Below are 14,782 nucleotides of genomic sequence, written 5' to 3' on the forward strand. Positions count from 1 at the left end.
ATCTGTCTGGTCTTTGTCCTGCTCCTTCAGATAGTTGCACCCAGAATGTATGCTCCTTAAACAAAGAAAGTTCTGCTGTTTCCAGCTCAGACAGATTTGCAGACGAGGAGGACTGCTTTGGCAGTCTTACCATAACAGGAGGCCTTCATTCTAAGCCACAGACATCCCCTCCCTGCAGCCATTTGGATTTGAGAAAGAGCCCTGCTGCCAGTGCCCCTCACTGCCCAGCACCCAGGCTGCCAGGGGCGAGCCATGCCCCTTCCTGGGGGCAGAAACATGGAACACAGACAGCTCTGACAATGCCAGGTGCAAGCATTCAAAAACCACGTCAGTGACTGTTGATTTAGCCCGCACTGTGCCACATCAGTGCCACCACCTTCTCCCTGCAGTTACACCTCAGCAGGAGCCAGCTCTCTTCCCTGGGCTCATCACAGCATGGTCAGATCACACTGCTTCCCGTGGTGCTGCTGATGCTTGCCTCTCCATTCCCCAGCCTTCCCACCCTGCTGCAGGTCTGTCCATCCCCCACAGCAGCTGAGTGGACGCAGAAAGCCCAGCTCAGCCCCTGGCCAGCACAAAGGCTCAGGGGAGCACCCTGCCAGCACCCCGAGCACAGCTCTGCAGAGATGCTGGAACGTTGGGTTTCTTGTCCATTACCAGTTTGAGGGATGCCAGGCTGTGTTTGGATTTCTTCATGTACAGACAACATGGAAAGGTGACCCAAGGGGTAGGGGTGGAAACTGAGAGCCTGTGGAAGGGTGAGCATTTGCATCTGCTCTTTGCTGCCAAAAATAGCAGCAAACCTGAGCTAAAGTGAGCAAGGGTAGTGAGCAGGAGGAGGTGGCATGAAAGGAGCCAGCAGACCCTTTTAGGGGTTATTCTGTCTTTGGGCATTTGTTAGTACTGGAGTGGCCATAAAGGAATATGATTCCATCCCAAAGAGGCAATGGAAACCTACAGCTCTATCTTGATAAAAAACAGTATGTCTGAGCTTCAGCATGCTCCCCAGAATACCACCAGCTCCTGCCAACAGTGCAGTGTTTTCAGGTACGTTGATCTGTGGAAGGGCAGGTGCACAGGTACGTATGCTGGCAGGTAGCAGGTATTTTTATGGGGCTTTTATCACTTAAGGTCTTTCTCCATCTGCGTGAGTACAACTGTTAAAACTGCAGCACACAGCAGTACCAAAGGCTCATAAGGCTTCCCCTCCAGACCCTTCCCCATCCTCGTGGCCTCCTCTGGGCACTCTCCAATGGCCTCATGTCCTCCTTATGCTGTGATGGCCCAAACTGCCCCAGCACTGAAGGCGAGGCCGCCCCAGCCCAGAGCAGAGCAGAGCAATCCCCTCCCTGGCCTGGCAGTGCTGGGCCTGATGGCCCAGGACAGGGATGTCCCTCCTGGCTGCCAGGGCACTGCTGGCTCAGCTCCAGCTGGCCACGAGCAGCAGCCCCAGGTCCCTTCCTGCAGCTGCTCTCCAGCCTCTCAGTGCCCAGTGCACCGCAGAGCCAGGGCTGCCCCGTCCCAGGGGCAGAATCCAGCCCTTGCCTGAGCCAAACCTCACATGGCTGGGGACTGCCCTTCTCTCCATTTGTCTGGGTCTCTCTGCAGGGCCTCTCTGCCCTCAAAGGAGGCAACAGCTCCTCCTAATTCAGTGTCATCAGCAAACTTCCTGAGATTACTTCTTCAAGTACAATCTTAAATCCATCTTTGGTGGCAAGCATACCTTTTGGGCCCATCGTTATAGACAATGCTACTCTTTTCTTTTTTGACCTCCCAAACTCCCTGAAAATTTGCCTTATCTTGTTCAAATTCCTCTTAGGAGTGGATGAAAAATCTTCATTACAAAGTCACTTCTTACTCCTTTCAATAATACCCTTGGGCATGGCAGGTGAGAGCAGGCACTTTTGCAAGCTGAGGAAGTTCAGGCCAGAAAACTCATGGATCCTCAGCTGAGACTTCAGCAGAGCTGAGCTCACATTTACCATCTTTGATTGCTGATAAATGGCAACACTTCTTCCAGGGCATAATCAGACACAGTGCAATCATGCAAAATCTGAAAGAGGGGCACAGGGGTGGCACTGCTGAGTTTTTTGTTTGAGTGGGGCTATGTTACCTTGTTTTGAATAAATAAAAGCCAACTATTTACTTTCTTTTGCCTGACTGCTAATGTGTTGTCCTTTGCAGGTAATATCATTGGCTCTGGGATCTTTATTTCCCCGAAAGGAGTTTTGGAGCACGCCGGCTCGGTGGGACTGGCTCTCATTATTTGGGTGCTTGGTGGCGGTGTGGCTGCCCTGGGCTCGCTGTGCTACGCTGAACTGGGAGTCACCATCCCCAAGTCGGGAGGGGATTATTCCTATGTCACTGAGATTTTTGGTGGGTTAGCTGGGTAAGTACCTTATCTCTATAAACTAAGTTGAAAGCACATTTATATTGTGTATTGGATGTGGGAAAGCCATCTGACTTGGAAGAGACAACATTTGTCAATAAAAATGCTTCAGCAAAATCAATCTTTCTGTTCTCTGTTAGAAATACCAAATTGTCCCTACACAGACCTCCCAGTGCTGTTTTCTAAGGGAAGGTGACAGATCCTTTCACTGCCCTCACTGCCTCAAAGTCCGTGACAGAAAAGAGTGATGCTGTGTCCAAGTGATCTTCCTGTGTGCACGTCATGAATGATCAGTGCCTTGTGCTGAAGAGCTTTACCCATCAGGGAGGCCAGGCTGCTTACCAGAAATAAAGCAAAGCTGCTTGACTTACTGTACAGAATCACCAAGTGTTGTAAATACAGAGAAGGGGGAATGCTAACTCAGGGAAGGGTCTCTCTTTGAAAATAATCCCAATGGAGTAGTGTGGCTGAGTGAGGAAGGGACAAGTGAGAGGAGGTTATGTTTTTTTATTTGAGTGTACACTTTTTCATGTATTCAACACAATAAATTAAGCTGCCAGCCTGTACTCATAGACTGTAGAGAAGCACCAGAATGTTCTGAGCAGCTCTCTCATTGTGAGTAGAGAGGCCATACCACATGCTGGTGGTTAAAAAAAATAAGCACCAGCACAGAAAACTAGAGAAAGAGTAAGGAAAGAGCCCCCACCAAACCAGAGTATTCCTTCTCATGTGAGATGGAAAACGAGCTTGTAACAGTTCAGCTGGCTGCTGAGCAAGGACAAATGAGAACAGGCATAACACAGGCAGTCTGTCACCCGTCCCAAAGGCTGTCCTCTCACGCCTGCCTCAGCTCAGTGCCACACAGGCACTGGGCACAGCCAGCTCTCCAGGCATGCCTGCTCACAGGTACATTTCTGATGCTTGTCAAACTTCAGCCATTGCCTTATGCTGGCTCATGAAGTCTGTGTTTGTTTAGTTGATGGAATCTCTCCTCTGACTGCTTTCCTGCTTTGCACAAAAACTTACCCTGACATCACAGAACAGATGGAGGAAACAACAGCATTGGCTTGGCAAACCAAATCCCAGCTCCACTGAGGTTTACTCTCTCATCCTGCTTCCCCAGGACACTGCAGCAGGCAGGCAGCAGCTTCCCCATTGCCTGCTGACAGGAGCAGTGTCTGCAAGCAGCCACAAAGGAACTGAGAGCCTAGAACCCCGCAAAGTGTCACAAGTCCTATCCCTGGAGCACCTCTGTGAAGGAGGCCAACAATATGAGAGTTCCACAAAACCAAAGGAATTGTGCTTTCTAGGGGAGAAAATGAAACTACATAAAATCAATACAACTAAAATTTAATTTAATTTAATTGAAATCAATTTAAATTGTTCCTCAGCTCCCTCTGCCACATTCAGAGAACGTGCCTGGTCCCTGCAAACACCAAGCTATGCAGCTGCTGTAACAAACCACATACCAGCTGATTGATCACTCCCCAGCATGGGGACAGTCTCACCTCCCAAGGCAGGAAATTCTGCTTGGGCAGCACTCACTTGGTGTCCAGGCTTGTAATGCACAAGCAATATCAAAAAAGCACAACCTGTCACCTGAAGGGAAGTAGTGCTCCCATCCTTCCTGTGTAGAGACATTAGCTCTTCTGTCAAGAAAAGAAATAGTCCCACTATTATGACAAAGGGTTGCATTAGGTAAAAGCCATCAGGTAGGTTTTGGTGTAAAAAGGGGGACTTGGGTCATATTTTCCAGTAAATCCAAGCTGGGATTGTGCCCTGCTGCACTTTGCTGAGCCACCACATAAAGGCTGCAGCCTTGGGGAGCTCTGACAAACACCTCCAGCTTCCCCACTTGGGGAGTGCCCATTCAGCACTGGCAGGTGCACAGGCAGCCTGAGCTTAAAGGGGCCTGCACTGTCTCCCTGGGATAAAAACCACTGCTGCTCTCTTTTGATTTAATCCTTCTACAGCTGAGTACATCAAACAGCACACGAAGTTTTAGTGCACCTGCCTTTCCCATGCATCTGACTTTCCCAGTGACCAATTGGATGTTTTGGTCTATTCATAAAAAGGTGTTTGTTGTAAGAGCACCTGCTGTACCCACCCAGACCACAACAACTCCACTTCTGTAGTCTTGTCCCTGTCTCCCAAAATACTCCCATTTATTATGTTTTCCTGCATAGAAAGGCACAAAGAAATAATATTTGGTTGTGACAGCCATTGGAGTACTACATGCCCCAGCTTGTGTCTGGCAGTATTGACAGCTGGATGCATAACTTTCTATAACTTTTTATTACAAAAGCCACATTGCTAGGTGTGCTGTAAGGAGGTGAATGGAATAACAGAGGCAGGGCCATCTCCTGAGCTGGCAGGAGCTGTGGCTGCAGAGCAGCAGCCCTATCTCAGCATGAAACACTGAAAAGAGGTGGTGATGGCAAACCTTGGCTGGAGACAAGCCTGAGCAGAGACACTCCCCAGCTCCTCTGGCCAAGGGAGAAGAAAGAGGTGAGGAAGGGTTCCAGTATTACCAGGCTCCGGTCTGGTACCAGAGAAAGACTCCTGCTTTCCTCTCTATTTAGGAATAACTTTGGTTTTAAACAGCATTTGTGTGTGAGCACACACACAAACTGTAGGGAATGTGTCACAGCCGTGCTGCAGGAGCCCTCGGAGCACAGCTCTCCTCACATGCATGTGGGCCTGCAAGTCTGAGTCATAAAAAGAACATTACCCCAAATGATAAATAAAGGCCTCAATAGGTATTCTCGCAGAAGACAATGAATAAATTCAGCTTCATGAAAAGCCCTCCAGTGAGTTTCTGATCCATACAACTCCTCCTGAATGCTCAGCAGGAATGCTGCAGCTAGCACAGCTGCTTCACCAGCTGAGCCTGGTGACTGGACACACACCCTTATCAAAATCAGTCAGTGGAGAGTTTTCAGCCAAAGCTTTGAGAAGTGTCATTCTAAACTGCAAGTATAACATGCTTCAAATGTACTTCTAGTTTTTTTTTTCTCATTATTGTGAAGTTTTGAATTTTCCAAAGGCAGCGAGCCTTTCAGCAATGTAGGATGGCATTAACAGTGTTCAAACTGGCTCCAGCGTAAACCAGTTCAGTTTTTCCTGAACTGTACCGAGGTGAGTTGTACTACAGCACCTGTTTCAAACTGTTTTCTTTTGCTAATGATGCACAAGTAGGGTACACTGGAATTTTACATTTTCACAGGCTGCTTTGAATCATTAACATATCTAATTCGAGATCCTCGAGGAAGTATAGGCACATCCCAAATAGATATTTGAGAACCAATTTCACCAAGTCCACTCAACTATTTAGGACTCAGATGAAACCATGTTTATTTCTTTCCACATGTGAGGAAATTAGTATGAAAAAAATTCAGTTTTGGTCCAGGGATGACTGGCACTTCACATGAATGCCACACCTTCCCAGGGGTAGCAGATGGCTCCACTCTTGGCTGTTTCTAAGACAGGGGGATGGGCTCAGAGTAGACATTATCTCATTCATATACACACTGATGGGACTGTGTGCCATTAACTTCAGTGAGCTTTGGATCAGGCTCAACAACCAAACACAGCACAGGCCATCCAGCCAGTAGCTAGAGCACAGGCAGAGAGGTTATTTTACCAGCTCCTTCACCACCAGCACGTGCAGGAGCTCAGATTTCTCATGCAAACTCCAATGTTCAGGGAAAAAAAACTAAAATAAAACTAAACTAAACTAAACAAAGGAAAAAAAAAAAAAAAACAAAACCAACCAAACCCAACCAAAACCAACCAACCAGTTACATCTTCCTTTTTCTTTACATTCGGCTGTCTCAAACCTGTTATGAAGATCTGATCACTTCTCAGCTAGCAACAAGAGAAGATTTGACTTCTCTTATTTTTGTGATCACAGCTACTGAGTGACTGTGAAAGGCTGTATGGTGGAGTTCCATCTCCATCTCCAGTGCTGTAGCTCAGCCCTCAGGGCAATAATTCTGCCACTTTCCATCTGAAGAACCAAGTAACTCCAGGTGTGCCATGCTGTGTCATCTCCACACCATCTCTCCACAAGCTGTTTTCCCCAGGAACAGCCATTCCCAGCCAGCTGGGCCTCCAGGTCCTCACCCTGCCCTGGCAGCTGCTGGCACTGTGAGGACATGGCATGTGCCAGCGTTGTCCCCTGCCCCTCACTGCTGGTTGTTCAGGGGTGCGAATGTGATCTCAGTGACCAGCCTGGAGATCTTTTTCTCAGAAATAGGTTTTGATTAAAACTTACCTGGAGAAACACCATAAAAGTGGGCCTACACCTTAGGCAAGCTTCCTTCTTGTTTTGCTGCCAACTCTCTTTTGAGCTTCACATTTGGAAGTGCAACTTTGTCCCCCCACTGCTAAAATTATGCATTTGCTTTAACTTGTGTTGCCAATCCTGCATTTCAGTTCCATGACTGTCATTAATCCATTCCATCAAACCATGTTCTACCCAATACCAGCTACACCACACTCCATACTACAGCACAGAAACAAGGGCCAATTTTGCCTGAAATAGTCTTTTCAGTCTTCTCCCCACTGAATTCTCCCCTCAGTTCTCAGCCTATGTAATTTGTATGGGTGAAGATAAACTTGACAGGGAAAAACTGCTGGTAGCTTCTGCAAAGGCCCTGCCAGTCAACAGCCACACAAAACACCTTGACCTCAGGCAGCACCATCAGTATCCTAACCATATTCAGCAAATTGTTCTTATAGTCTTTAGGTTCTATTTATTCTTCAGTATGGACCAGCTGAGTTAACTCAGCAAGCAGGATCTGCAGAGCTGTCCCAAGCTGGGTCCATCATCAACAACGCCAATTAGCACAAAGCAATCACTGGAGAAAACTGCTCTGAACTACAATGAAAAACATTAGAAATTGGAGGGGGGACCACCCCCAAAACAGATTCACACAACAAAATAAAGAGAAATTAAAAAACTACTGAGTTTGTTGTAAAAAACTACAGTGGCAGCTGGAAAGGTTCCCAGCTCTTACGTTGGTCTGGTTCACCAGATTAACTGTGGTAGCTAATTAACTGCCCCATACTTCTCAGGAACAAGAAGGCAAAGTGAAGGATAGGACTGAGAGACATTTTCCACCTCAGCTGAGGAGCACCCAGCAAGCAGCTCTCCCTCCAGGTTATTGACACAAGAGAGAAGCTCCCTCAGCTGTGCCAGATTCACAGGGCTGGAAGCAGGGAGCACACTGGGTGGGTGCAGCCCCTTAAAGAGCAACCTATCTAATATAGAAATTATACTGTCTTATTTGGAAATATCATTTCAAATCCTCATTTGTGTCACACATCCCTGCACATTATATCTGTGCATGTATGTGAATGAAGGACTGTGTGTGTCTGTGTGTGCATATACATGGCAAGAAATCTTCACTTTCTTGCAATGACTACTTCTCACTATAGAAATAATAATACTTCAAATATTTTAAAGACTAACCTGATCCACTGCTGCCTTTTAAACTTTTTTTTTTCCTTTGCACAGAATGAAAAACCAAAATATCTCACACTTTATATTTGCACAATACCTCGTTGGGTGCAATGACCTCCAGCCACAGCCGGAGGCAGGCAGCCAGCCCAGCTGTGTGATCCATCACAAAACACTGCAGCACTCATCTGCCCTGGCCTGGGTCAGAGAGCCAACACCAGCGGGGACAAGAAACCCCCACCAGTGACCAGCAGGGAGCTGGTACCAGTCCCAAAAGTACAGCTGCTGCCTATGGCTGCAGCAAAAACCCTTTACAGGTGCCTGCAGTGTAGGGACTACTATCTGCTGTGGTGACATGTCAGTGCAGGAGCAACAGAGTTCCCTTCACCTAGACACAGAGTTAAATCAAACCATGCCTGCTGGCCATCATCCTCACTCTTCCACACATTCCTAAACCGTGCTTTGCTTTACAGTGTTTCATTAAAATACAGATTGTGCTGAGAACCTGGGAGAAGGGCTGAGGAGAGTCACACTGGCATGTGTGAGCAGGACGAAGGTGCTCAGCCCTGACACGTTGTGCACAGCTGAGCCTGTGTTACCTCCTCCAGCACAGCACCAGCGCTGCTCTCTTGTGCTTTTCCTTGTCTTTCCAGGTTTCTCCTGCTGTGGAGCGCAGTGCTTATCATGTACCCAACTAGTCTGGCTGTCATTGCACTGACCTTCTCAAACTATGTCCTGCAGCCTGTCTTCCCTAACTGTATTCCCCCCTATAATGCCTCCAGGATCCTCTCCATGGTGTGTTTACGTAAGTACTTGCTTCTTGCACACACACAGATCTTGCCCTGCTTTTACAAGGGACCACTTGAGGGGCCACTCCAGCCAGGCTGGGGTCAGGACCCCAACTCCAAAGGCCAGTGGGGAGGTCCCAGGAGAGGCACTGTGACTGGTGCGGGATATTCTGTCCCTTTCCACTTGCCTGCAGCAAGTGCAGTGGCCAGGAGGGAGGCACAAAGGCACCTGAATCCCTGTGGGTCCAGGGAAAGTGGTGGCAGGTGAGCATGTGGGATGGGGCAGTGCTGCAGAACCATGGGCACCTGGCACAGGTGACCACCACCCTTTGAGCCCTTCCCCTTCCTATCTTCTCTCACATTCGCAAACGTGAGTGTGCAGAAGGCAGCGTGCAGCCAGCTCTGCTTTAGCTACTTCTGGAGCTGGCAGAAGCAAACCTGAGCTGCAGGACTGAAGATTCGCTGTTTCTGTGAGGAGGCAATGATCCCTGCACACTGGGCACTGCTCAGGCACAGTTCTTGAGCTGGGGAGAGCCCCAGCTGGCAGCACCTAGGGGGCTGATGGCTGCCAGGGATGCCCCTGCAGCTGGGAGTCTCCTTGGGAAAGGCAGTGCTCCTCCTCACCCTCGTTACTGGCCATGCTAGAGCTCCCTGCAGGAACATGAGTGTGGTTTTCAACATTTTGACTGTATGTTCTTAAATAAACATAATTTCATTTCACTGAATTCAGTCTTTTGCTCTCCAGTCCTCCTGACGTGGGTGAACAGCTCCAGTGTGCAATGGGCAACGCGCATTCAGGACATATTTACAGCAGGAAAACTCTTAGCCCTGACCCTTATCATTATTGTGGGCTTCATACAGATCTTTAAAGGTACTCTGTGAGACAGCTCTAACATTGGTATGGTACTGTTGATAGGCTTGATTTTTCCCACTTACTGCAATGTTTCCTCCTTACAACCTGACCTGAAGGCGTGCTGGGTTTTGCCAAGCTGTGGGATTGCATACTGACACAGCTGTGGAAGTATGACACACAGGAGAAATCAGCTCTATCCCCTTAAAAAAAGTCCCTTTCCAGCCCACCTTGTAGGATTTGATAGAATAAAGGAGAGCAGCTCACAATGTTTTGGAATAGTTACTTAAAATATTTAATCTGTTGTGCATTCCTTGAATTCCAAGTGCTTTGGATGTCAAATTAATAAATAATGCTTTGCCTAGGGCAGGAAGATATGTGCTTCATTTCAGGCACTAGTCCAATTTCCTACAAAAAGCCACTTATAAGATTAAACATAGGTGAAAAATGTCTCGCTGGTTCACCAAGTTATTGGAAGGCCAAACGTACAAAAGACTTAAAATATTTTTTTCATGTATATGGTGAGTCATATAAAGGATGAAGAAATATGACATGTACAGAGAGCAGAAAACTTGTTTTCCCAGTGCTGCTAGTCTTAGTCTTGACAAATCTTTCAGGCCCATAGACATTTTATTTTCAAGAATATCTACTAAACAACACCAAACTCTGGTAAAAGAGAATGGCATTAAGAGCAGGTAGGAATTTGCACTGCCAAGGATCCCCCTCAGCCAGTGCAGGCTGACACAGGGTCTCATGAGTTCTGGTGAAGGGTGCCAGGAGAGCAGGAGCCCTCACCAGGACACTGCACAAAGCACTGCAATCGCTATGTCAGCCCATGGTGACATGAACAGCACGAAGTCTCAGTTCTAATAAAGAATAAAAAGCAAAAACTTATCTATTTTAAAGTGTGTGAGGTAGGTAGACATGGCCTAACATCTGGCTTGCACTCTCTATGCAGGAAACTACAAAGAGTTGACACCAAGCAATGCATTCAGATTTTGGATGACTCCCTCCGTGGGGCATTTAGCATTAGCTTTCCTTCAAGGGTCCTTTGCATTCAGTGGCTGGAACTTCTTGAACTATGTAACAGAGGAGCTGGTTGATCCCTGCAGGCAAGTATCCACTTCCATGGTGCTCCCCTTGAAGTGCTGAGACGTTGGAGCTGTCTGGTAGTAAGAGTCATTTCATAAGAGGCTGCAATGTCGTTCCATGTCTGTGGGACTGGTCTTCCTAAAGGAGAGAGAGTTTTGTTTAGAACAGATAGCAGGCAAGTTACAGTATTGTAAATGCAGGTGAACTCGGTGGGGAGAAATGCTGATGTCTGACTCCAGTTCAGAAGGCTGAATGATTTCTGTATTATAACTATACTATAATGCATTAATATACTATTTAAAGGAGATACTAAAATTACATACTATTTTTTAACTACTATATTTAACTCACTCACAACTTGTGACCTTCTCTCAAGAGTCCAGCCACAGGTGGATTGGATTGGCCATCAGGCTCAAACAATCCTCACTAGAATCTAATTAAGTAATCACCCCAGGTAAACAATTTTCTAAACACATTCCACACAGGAAAAACAAAGAGTAGAAATAGAAATTGTTTTCTCTTTCTTCTCTCTGTGCTCTTCTATGAAGAAATCCTAAGAGAGAGAAGAATGTGTCTACCACATTACAGAAACACTGAAATTAGGTATTAACTGAATCAAAGCAGCCTATAGACAAAGCAGTATCTTTATGTCACTATTCAATCATATTCAACCTTCCATAGCAGAAAATTAACCATGGATGAGATACCACACAAGTATCTACAGGAAGAATCTTCTTTGTCATAAAATAGTTGAATTATCCTGGAAGTTGCTTTGCTTTTTCACCCAAAGCTCTCCCACACACACCTGAAGGGGATGATTAGTAGTGCAGTGAAAGAGGCACTCTCTGCCCCAGCAGAGAGAACTGTGGGCACCAGCCTGCCAAGGCAACTTTCCCTGGGTCACTGCTGATCCTGGCTATGGGAAGGGCTTGGAAAGGATTTATCACAAGCAGGCTGCGAAGGCTGGAGGGAAAGGGAATTTTAGTTCAGCAAAGCTCAAATGTTTCAACATTTCTGAGCTAATAAAGTGGAATGGCAAATGTCAAGAGCAGCTCTTGGAGCATTAGTTACTTCTGGGCATCCAGTGCACACAGCAATGAAACAAGAAGAAATGTAAGCTATTACAGCTTGGATGGGAATGAATTAAAGCTACAGCCTTACGAGCATCTCTGCACACCAGTGAGTGGCAAAGTGTGTGCCCAGAGATCTTGGCAGGAATAAAGAAAATGTGGTCATGTGTTTCCTTATTAAATAACAATATTTTAATCGGCCACCATGACTTCAAAGCTCAATAATAAAAAATTTATTACTTAAGTAAGGTAAATATGGCCTTAGTTGAGAAATAAAGAGAGAAGGGAGCAAATGGCCTTTTTATTTTTTTTTTAATTATTGTTGCAGCCTTAGTGGAGAAATTAAAGTATTAAAAAAAATTGGATAACCAAAACCACTTCCTACTTTTACTAAATCTATTCAAATTCACAGGGTTAAACAGGCTTTCTAAAAGCTTTTTTTCCAAGTGTGACACACAGAGAAAAATGCATTATGTTAGATACAGAACAGCTCAGGTGTCCACCTCTAGGAAGGTCTCTGGGTTGGAGATCAAGTTCATCTCTACTACTGTAAACTGTATGACCAGACCAGGTTTAGGGTACACAACCGGCCAGGGCAGCAGCTGAACAACAGGATCCCCTTCCTCTTCAGAGCAGGTGAAAGTAAAGCAAAGCAAGATATTTTATTCCACCAGCATTGCCTGTACCCAGGGCTTTTGGGAAATGGATGTTTCATTTTTCAGTAACAGTCTGTCCCAAACCCAATCAAGAGCCCAAAGGGATCTCATGGTATCTTTGTCCCCTGGAGCTCCCTGCAGACACGGCATTTCATTTTAGCCTTCTCTAACCTGCAGTGGGTCAGAGAGCTGGTGGAAGCTCTGCTTCCCTCCAGAGAAACAGCCAAGGAACCCACCCAGCTGAGTGACCACCCCGGGGCCCTACACAGTTGTCGTGGTCTTGCTGTGCATGATTGTGATTTCTTATCTACCCTCCTAATTCTTTTATTAGGAACCTACCTCGTGCCATATTCATATCCATCCCATTGGTGACATTTGTGTATACGTTCACCAACATTGCATATTTCACTGCCATGTCTCCCCAAGAGCTCTTGTCCTCCAACGCTGTGGCTGTAGTAAGTAAAGCATTCCCTGCATGTACCAAACACACTTTGATTTCAGTGCTGTGCTTTGCAGTGTATTTCAGTTTCTCTGCCTTCTGTTGCTTTAGACATTTGGTGAAAAGTTACTGGGCTATTTTTCCTGGGTTATGCCAGTCTCAGTGGCCCTATCTACATTTGGAGGAATAAATGGATACCTTTTTACCTCATCAAGGTTAGATGGAGTACAATTTTATGAACATTATCTAATTTGGGGAGGGGCTGTTTTAATTGCATTTGCTAGAGAAATGCTGGCTAGACATTTTGGATGTTGTAGAGCATGAGTTTTTGTTGGGTGTGTTGGATACAATCAGTTATGAATTATTCTGTTTCAAATCAACAAATGTAATATTGAATCATGAAATTTATTGCAAATTAATCCTCATGAGTTATTTAAAGTGTTTGCAGGTGTGGAATAATTCACAGTAAGAGCCAAACACATTTTTAGCATGGAACCAAAATAATTTTATATTGATAAAGTTCCAGTAGCTCACAGCTAAATTGTGCTTTGCTCAAGGAGGAGTTTTAGGGCCTGGTGCTGTACTCAGTTACAGGCATTTTAATGCTGGAAAATCACCTTTCAAGCAAGATGCTTTGCATGCCTACTGCTGATAGCTGGGCCAGAACCTGTGAAGTCTGTAAGATTGTAATCAATAAAGTCTGTTTATAATAACTGACCTGTCTGAATTTAATTAAGAAATTATAAAGTTTTTTAAGGAAGAGCTGAAGTACCTTGGGAAAATTATTTATTCCAACCCTTTCATGGGTATGATGAAATGTAACAAAACAGAGTGCATATGTAGCAGGCTATACACTTAAAAGTGAAAATCTAAGGCATGTTAAACCTTATCCAAACCCCTTTTGCCACTGTAAATACCCACACAACCTTCAGAGTATTCATCCCTCGCTGGGTAAAGAGACAACGCTGGCCAGCAGATAGCCCTTGGAGGTATTTTGGCATCTCAGAGCAGGTCTGTTCCCAGGTGACATTAGCTGTTAAAGGCCTTGTACACTGCAGGGTTTAGTTTAAATGCCTTTCCCCTGGGGACACAGTCTCTAGCTGTCTCTGCAGCTGCAGCCACAGCTCCTTTCCATGAGAAGAGCAGAGCAGGTGGTTGAGATAAGAGGTGTTATATGACTAGGGACTGGGAGGCTGTTGCACACCCAGTGGATTCATCATTACCCTTCTTATTTCCAGGTTGTGTTTCTCTGGTGCTCGGGAAGGCCACTTGCCAAGTTTGCTGGCCATGATCCACGTCAAGAACTGCACGCCCATCCCTGCCCTTCTCATCTGTGTAAGTTACTATCCCTGCTCTGTCACCGCATAACCTGCTTTTAGAAACACTAAACCACGGAGAGGTGAGCTGGAAAAGCCCTTGAGGGGTGGTTTTACCCCAGAAGAGGATCAGTGGGTCACCCTGAATGGCAGCTGGTAGGTGCCAGCTGAGCAGCTCTATCTGCCCCAGAGAGAAGCAGCCTTCAGCCTCGGAAAAAATTCCTCCTCCTCCTCCCAGTCCCCTCCGCACCTGAAGGGGTTTCCCTCATAACCTGAGTTGCAGATTAAGTCATTAACTCTTGTCCTGCAGCAAGAGACAGGGACTGGCTTTTGAAACAGAGATACTTCATTTAAAAAAAGACAAGCTCCTTAGACCAGTGCTGCCTGCTTCCCACGAGCATTTGAAAAACTCCATGGTCACTAATCCCACTCCAGCAAAGCTGCTTTAGGTCCTGCCCCAAAGCCAGAGATATGGTGGATCCCAGGGAAAGGACAAAGTGCTCCTAAAATTACTTTCAACAACCAAGACACCTTGTGAGGAGGAGCCAGGCAGTTCTCTGAGGGCCACAGGTATTTCTTTCCACAGGCCAAAAAATTAAGCAGGGACAATGATTACACAGTGGCCCTGAGGCACATCAGGCAGGTCCCCTGCAATGGGCCAGCTGCTAGGAGTGCTGGGGATCCAGTTCCTGGCGTGTCCCCATGGGAAAAAGATCCC

At 46.3% G+C, this 14,782-nt stretch overlaps 1 protein-coding gene across 1 annotated transcript in view; it reads left to right on the forward strand.

Annotated features, from left to right (window-relative positions):
• Positions 1–14,782, forward strand: part of SLC7A10 (solute carrier family 7 member 10) — a 40,316-nt gene that overhangs the window by 20,023 nt on the left and 5,511 nt on the right. Inside the window, exons 2-8 of the mRNA XM_068202495.1 lie at positions 2,185–2,389; positions 8,507–8,658; positions 9,387–9,512; positions 10,450–10,603; positions 12,641–12,764; positions 12,860–12,963; positions 13,987–14,083. Coding sequence (XP_068058596.1) covers positions 2,185–2,389; positions 8,507–8,658; positions 9,387–9,512; positions 10,450–10,603; positions 12,641–12,764; positions 12,860–12,963; positions 13,987–14,083 — 962 coding nt within the window. The remainder of the gene's footprint in view (positions 1–2,184; positions 2,390–8,506; positions 8,659–9,386; positions 9,513–10,449; positions 10,604–12,640; positions 12,765–12,859; positions 12,964–13,986; positions 14,084–14,782) is intronic.

The sequence above is a fragment of the Anomalospiza imberbis genome, chromosome 12 (assembly GCF_031753505.1).
Source record: "Anomalospiza imberbis isolate Cuckoo-Finch-1a 21T00152 chromosome 12, ASM3175350v1, whole genome shotgun sequence".
In the NCBI taxonomy this organism is placed as follows: domain Eukaryota; kingdom Metazoa; phylum Chordata; class Aves; order Passeriformes; family Viduidae; genus Anomalospiza; species Anomalospiza imberbis.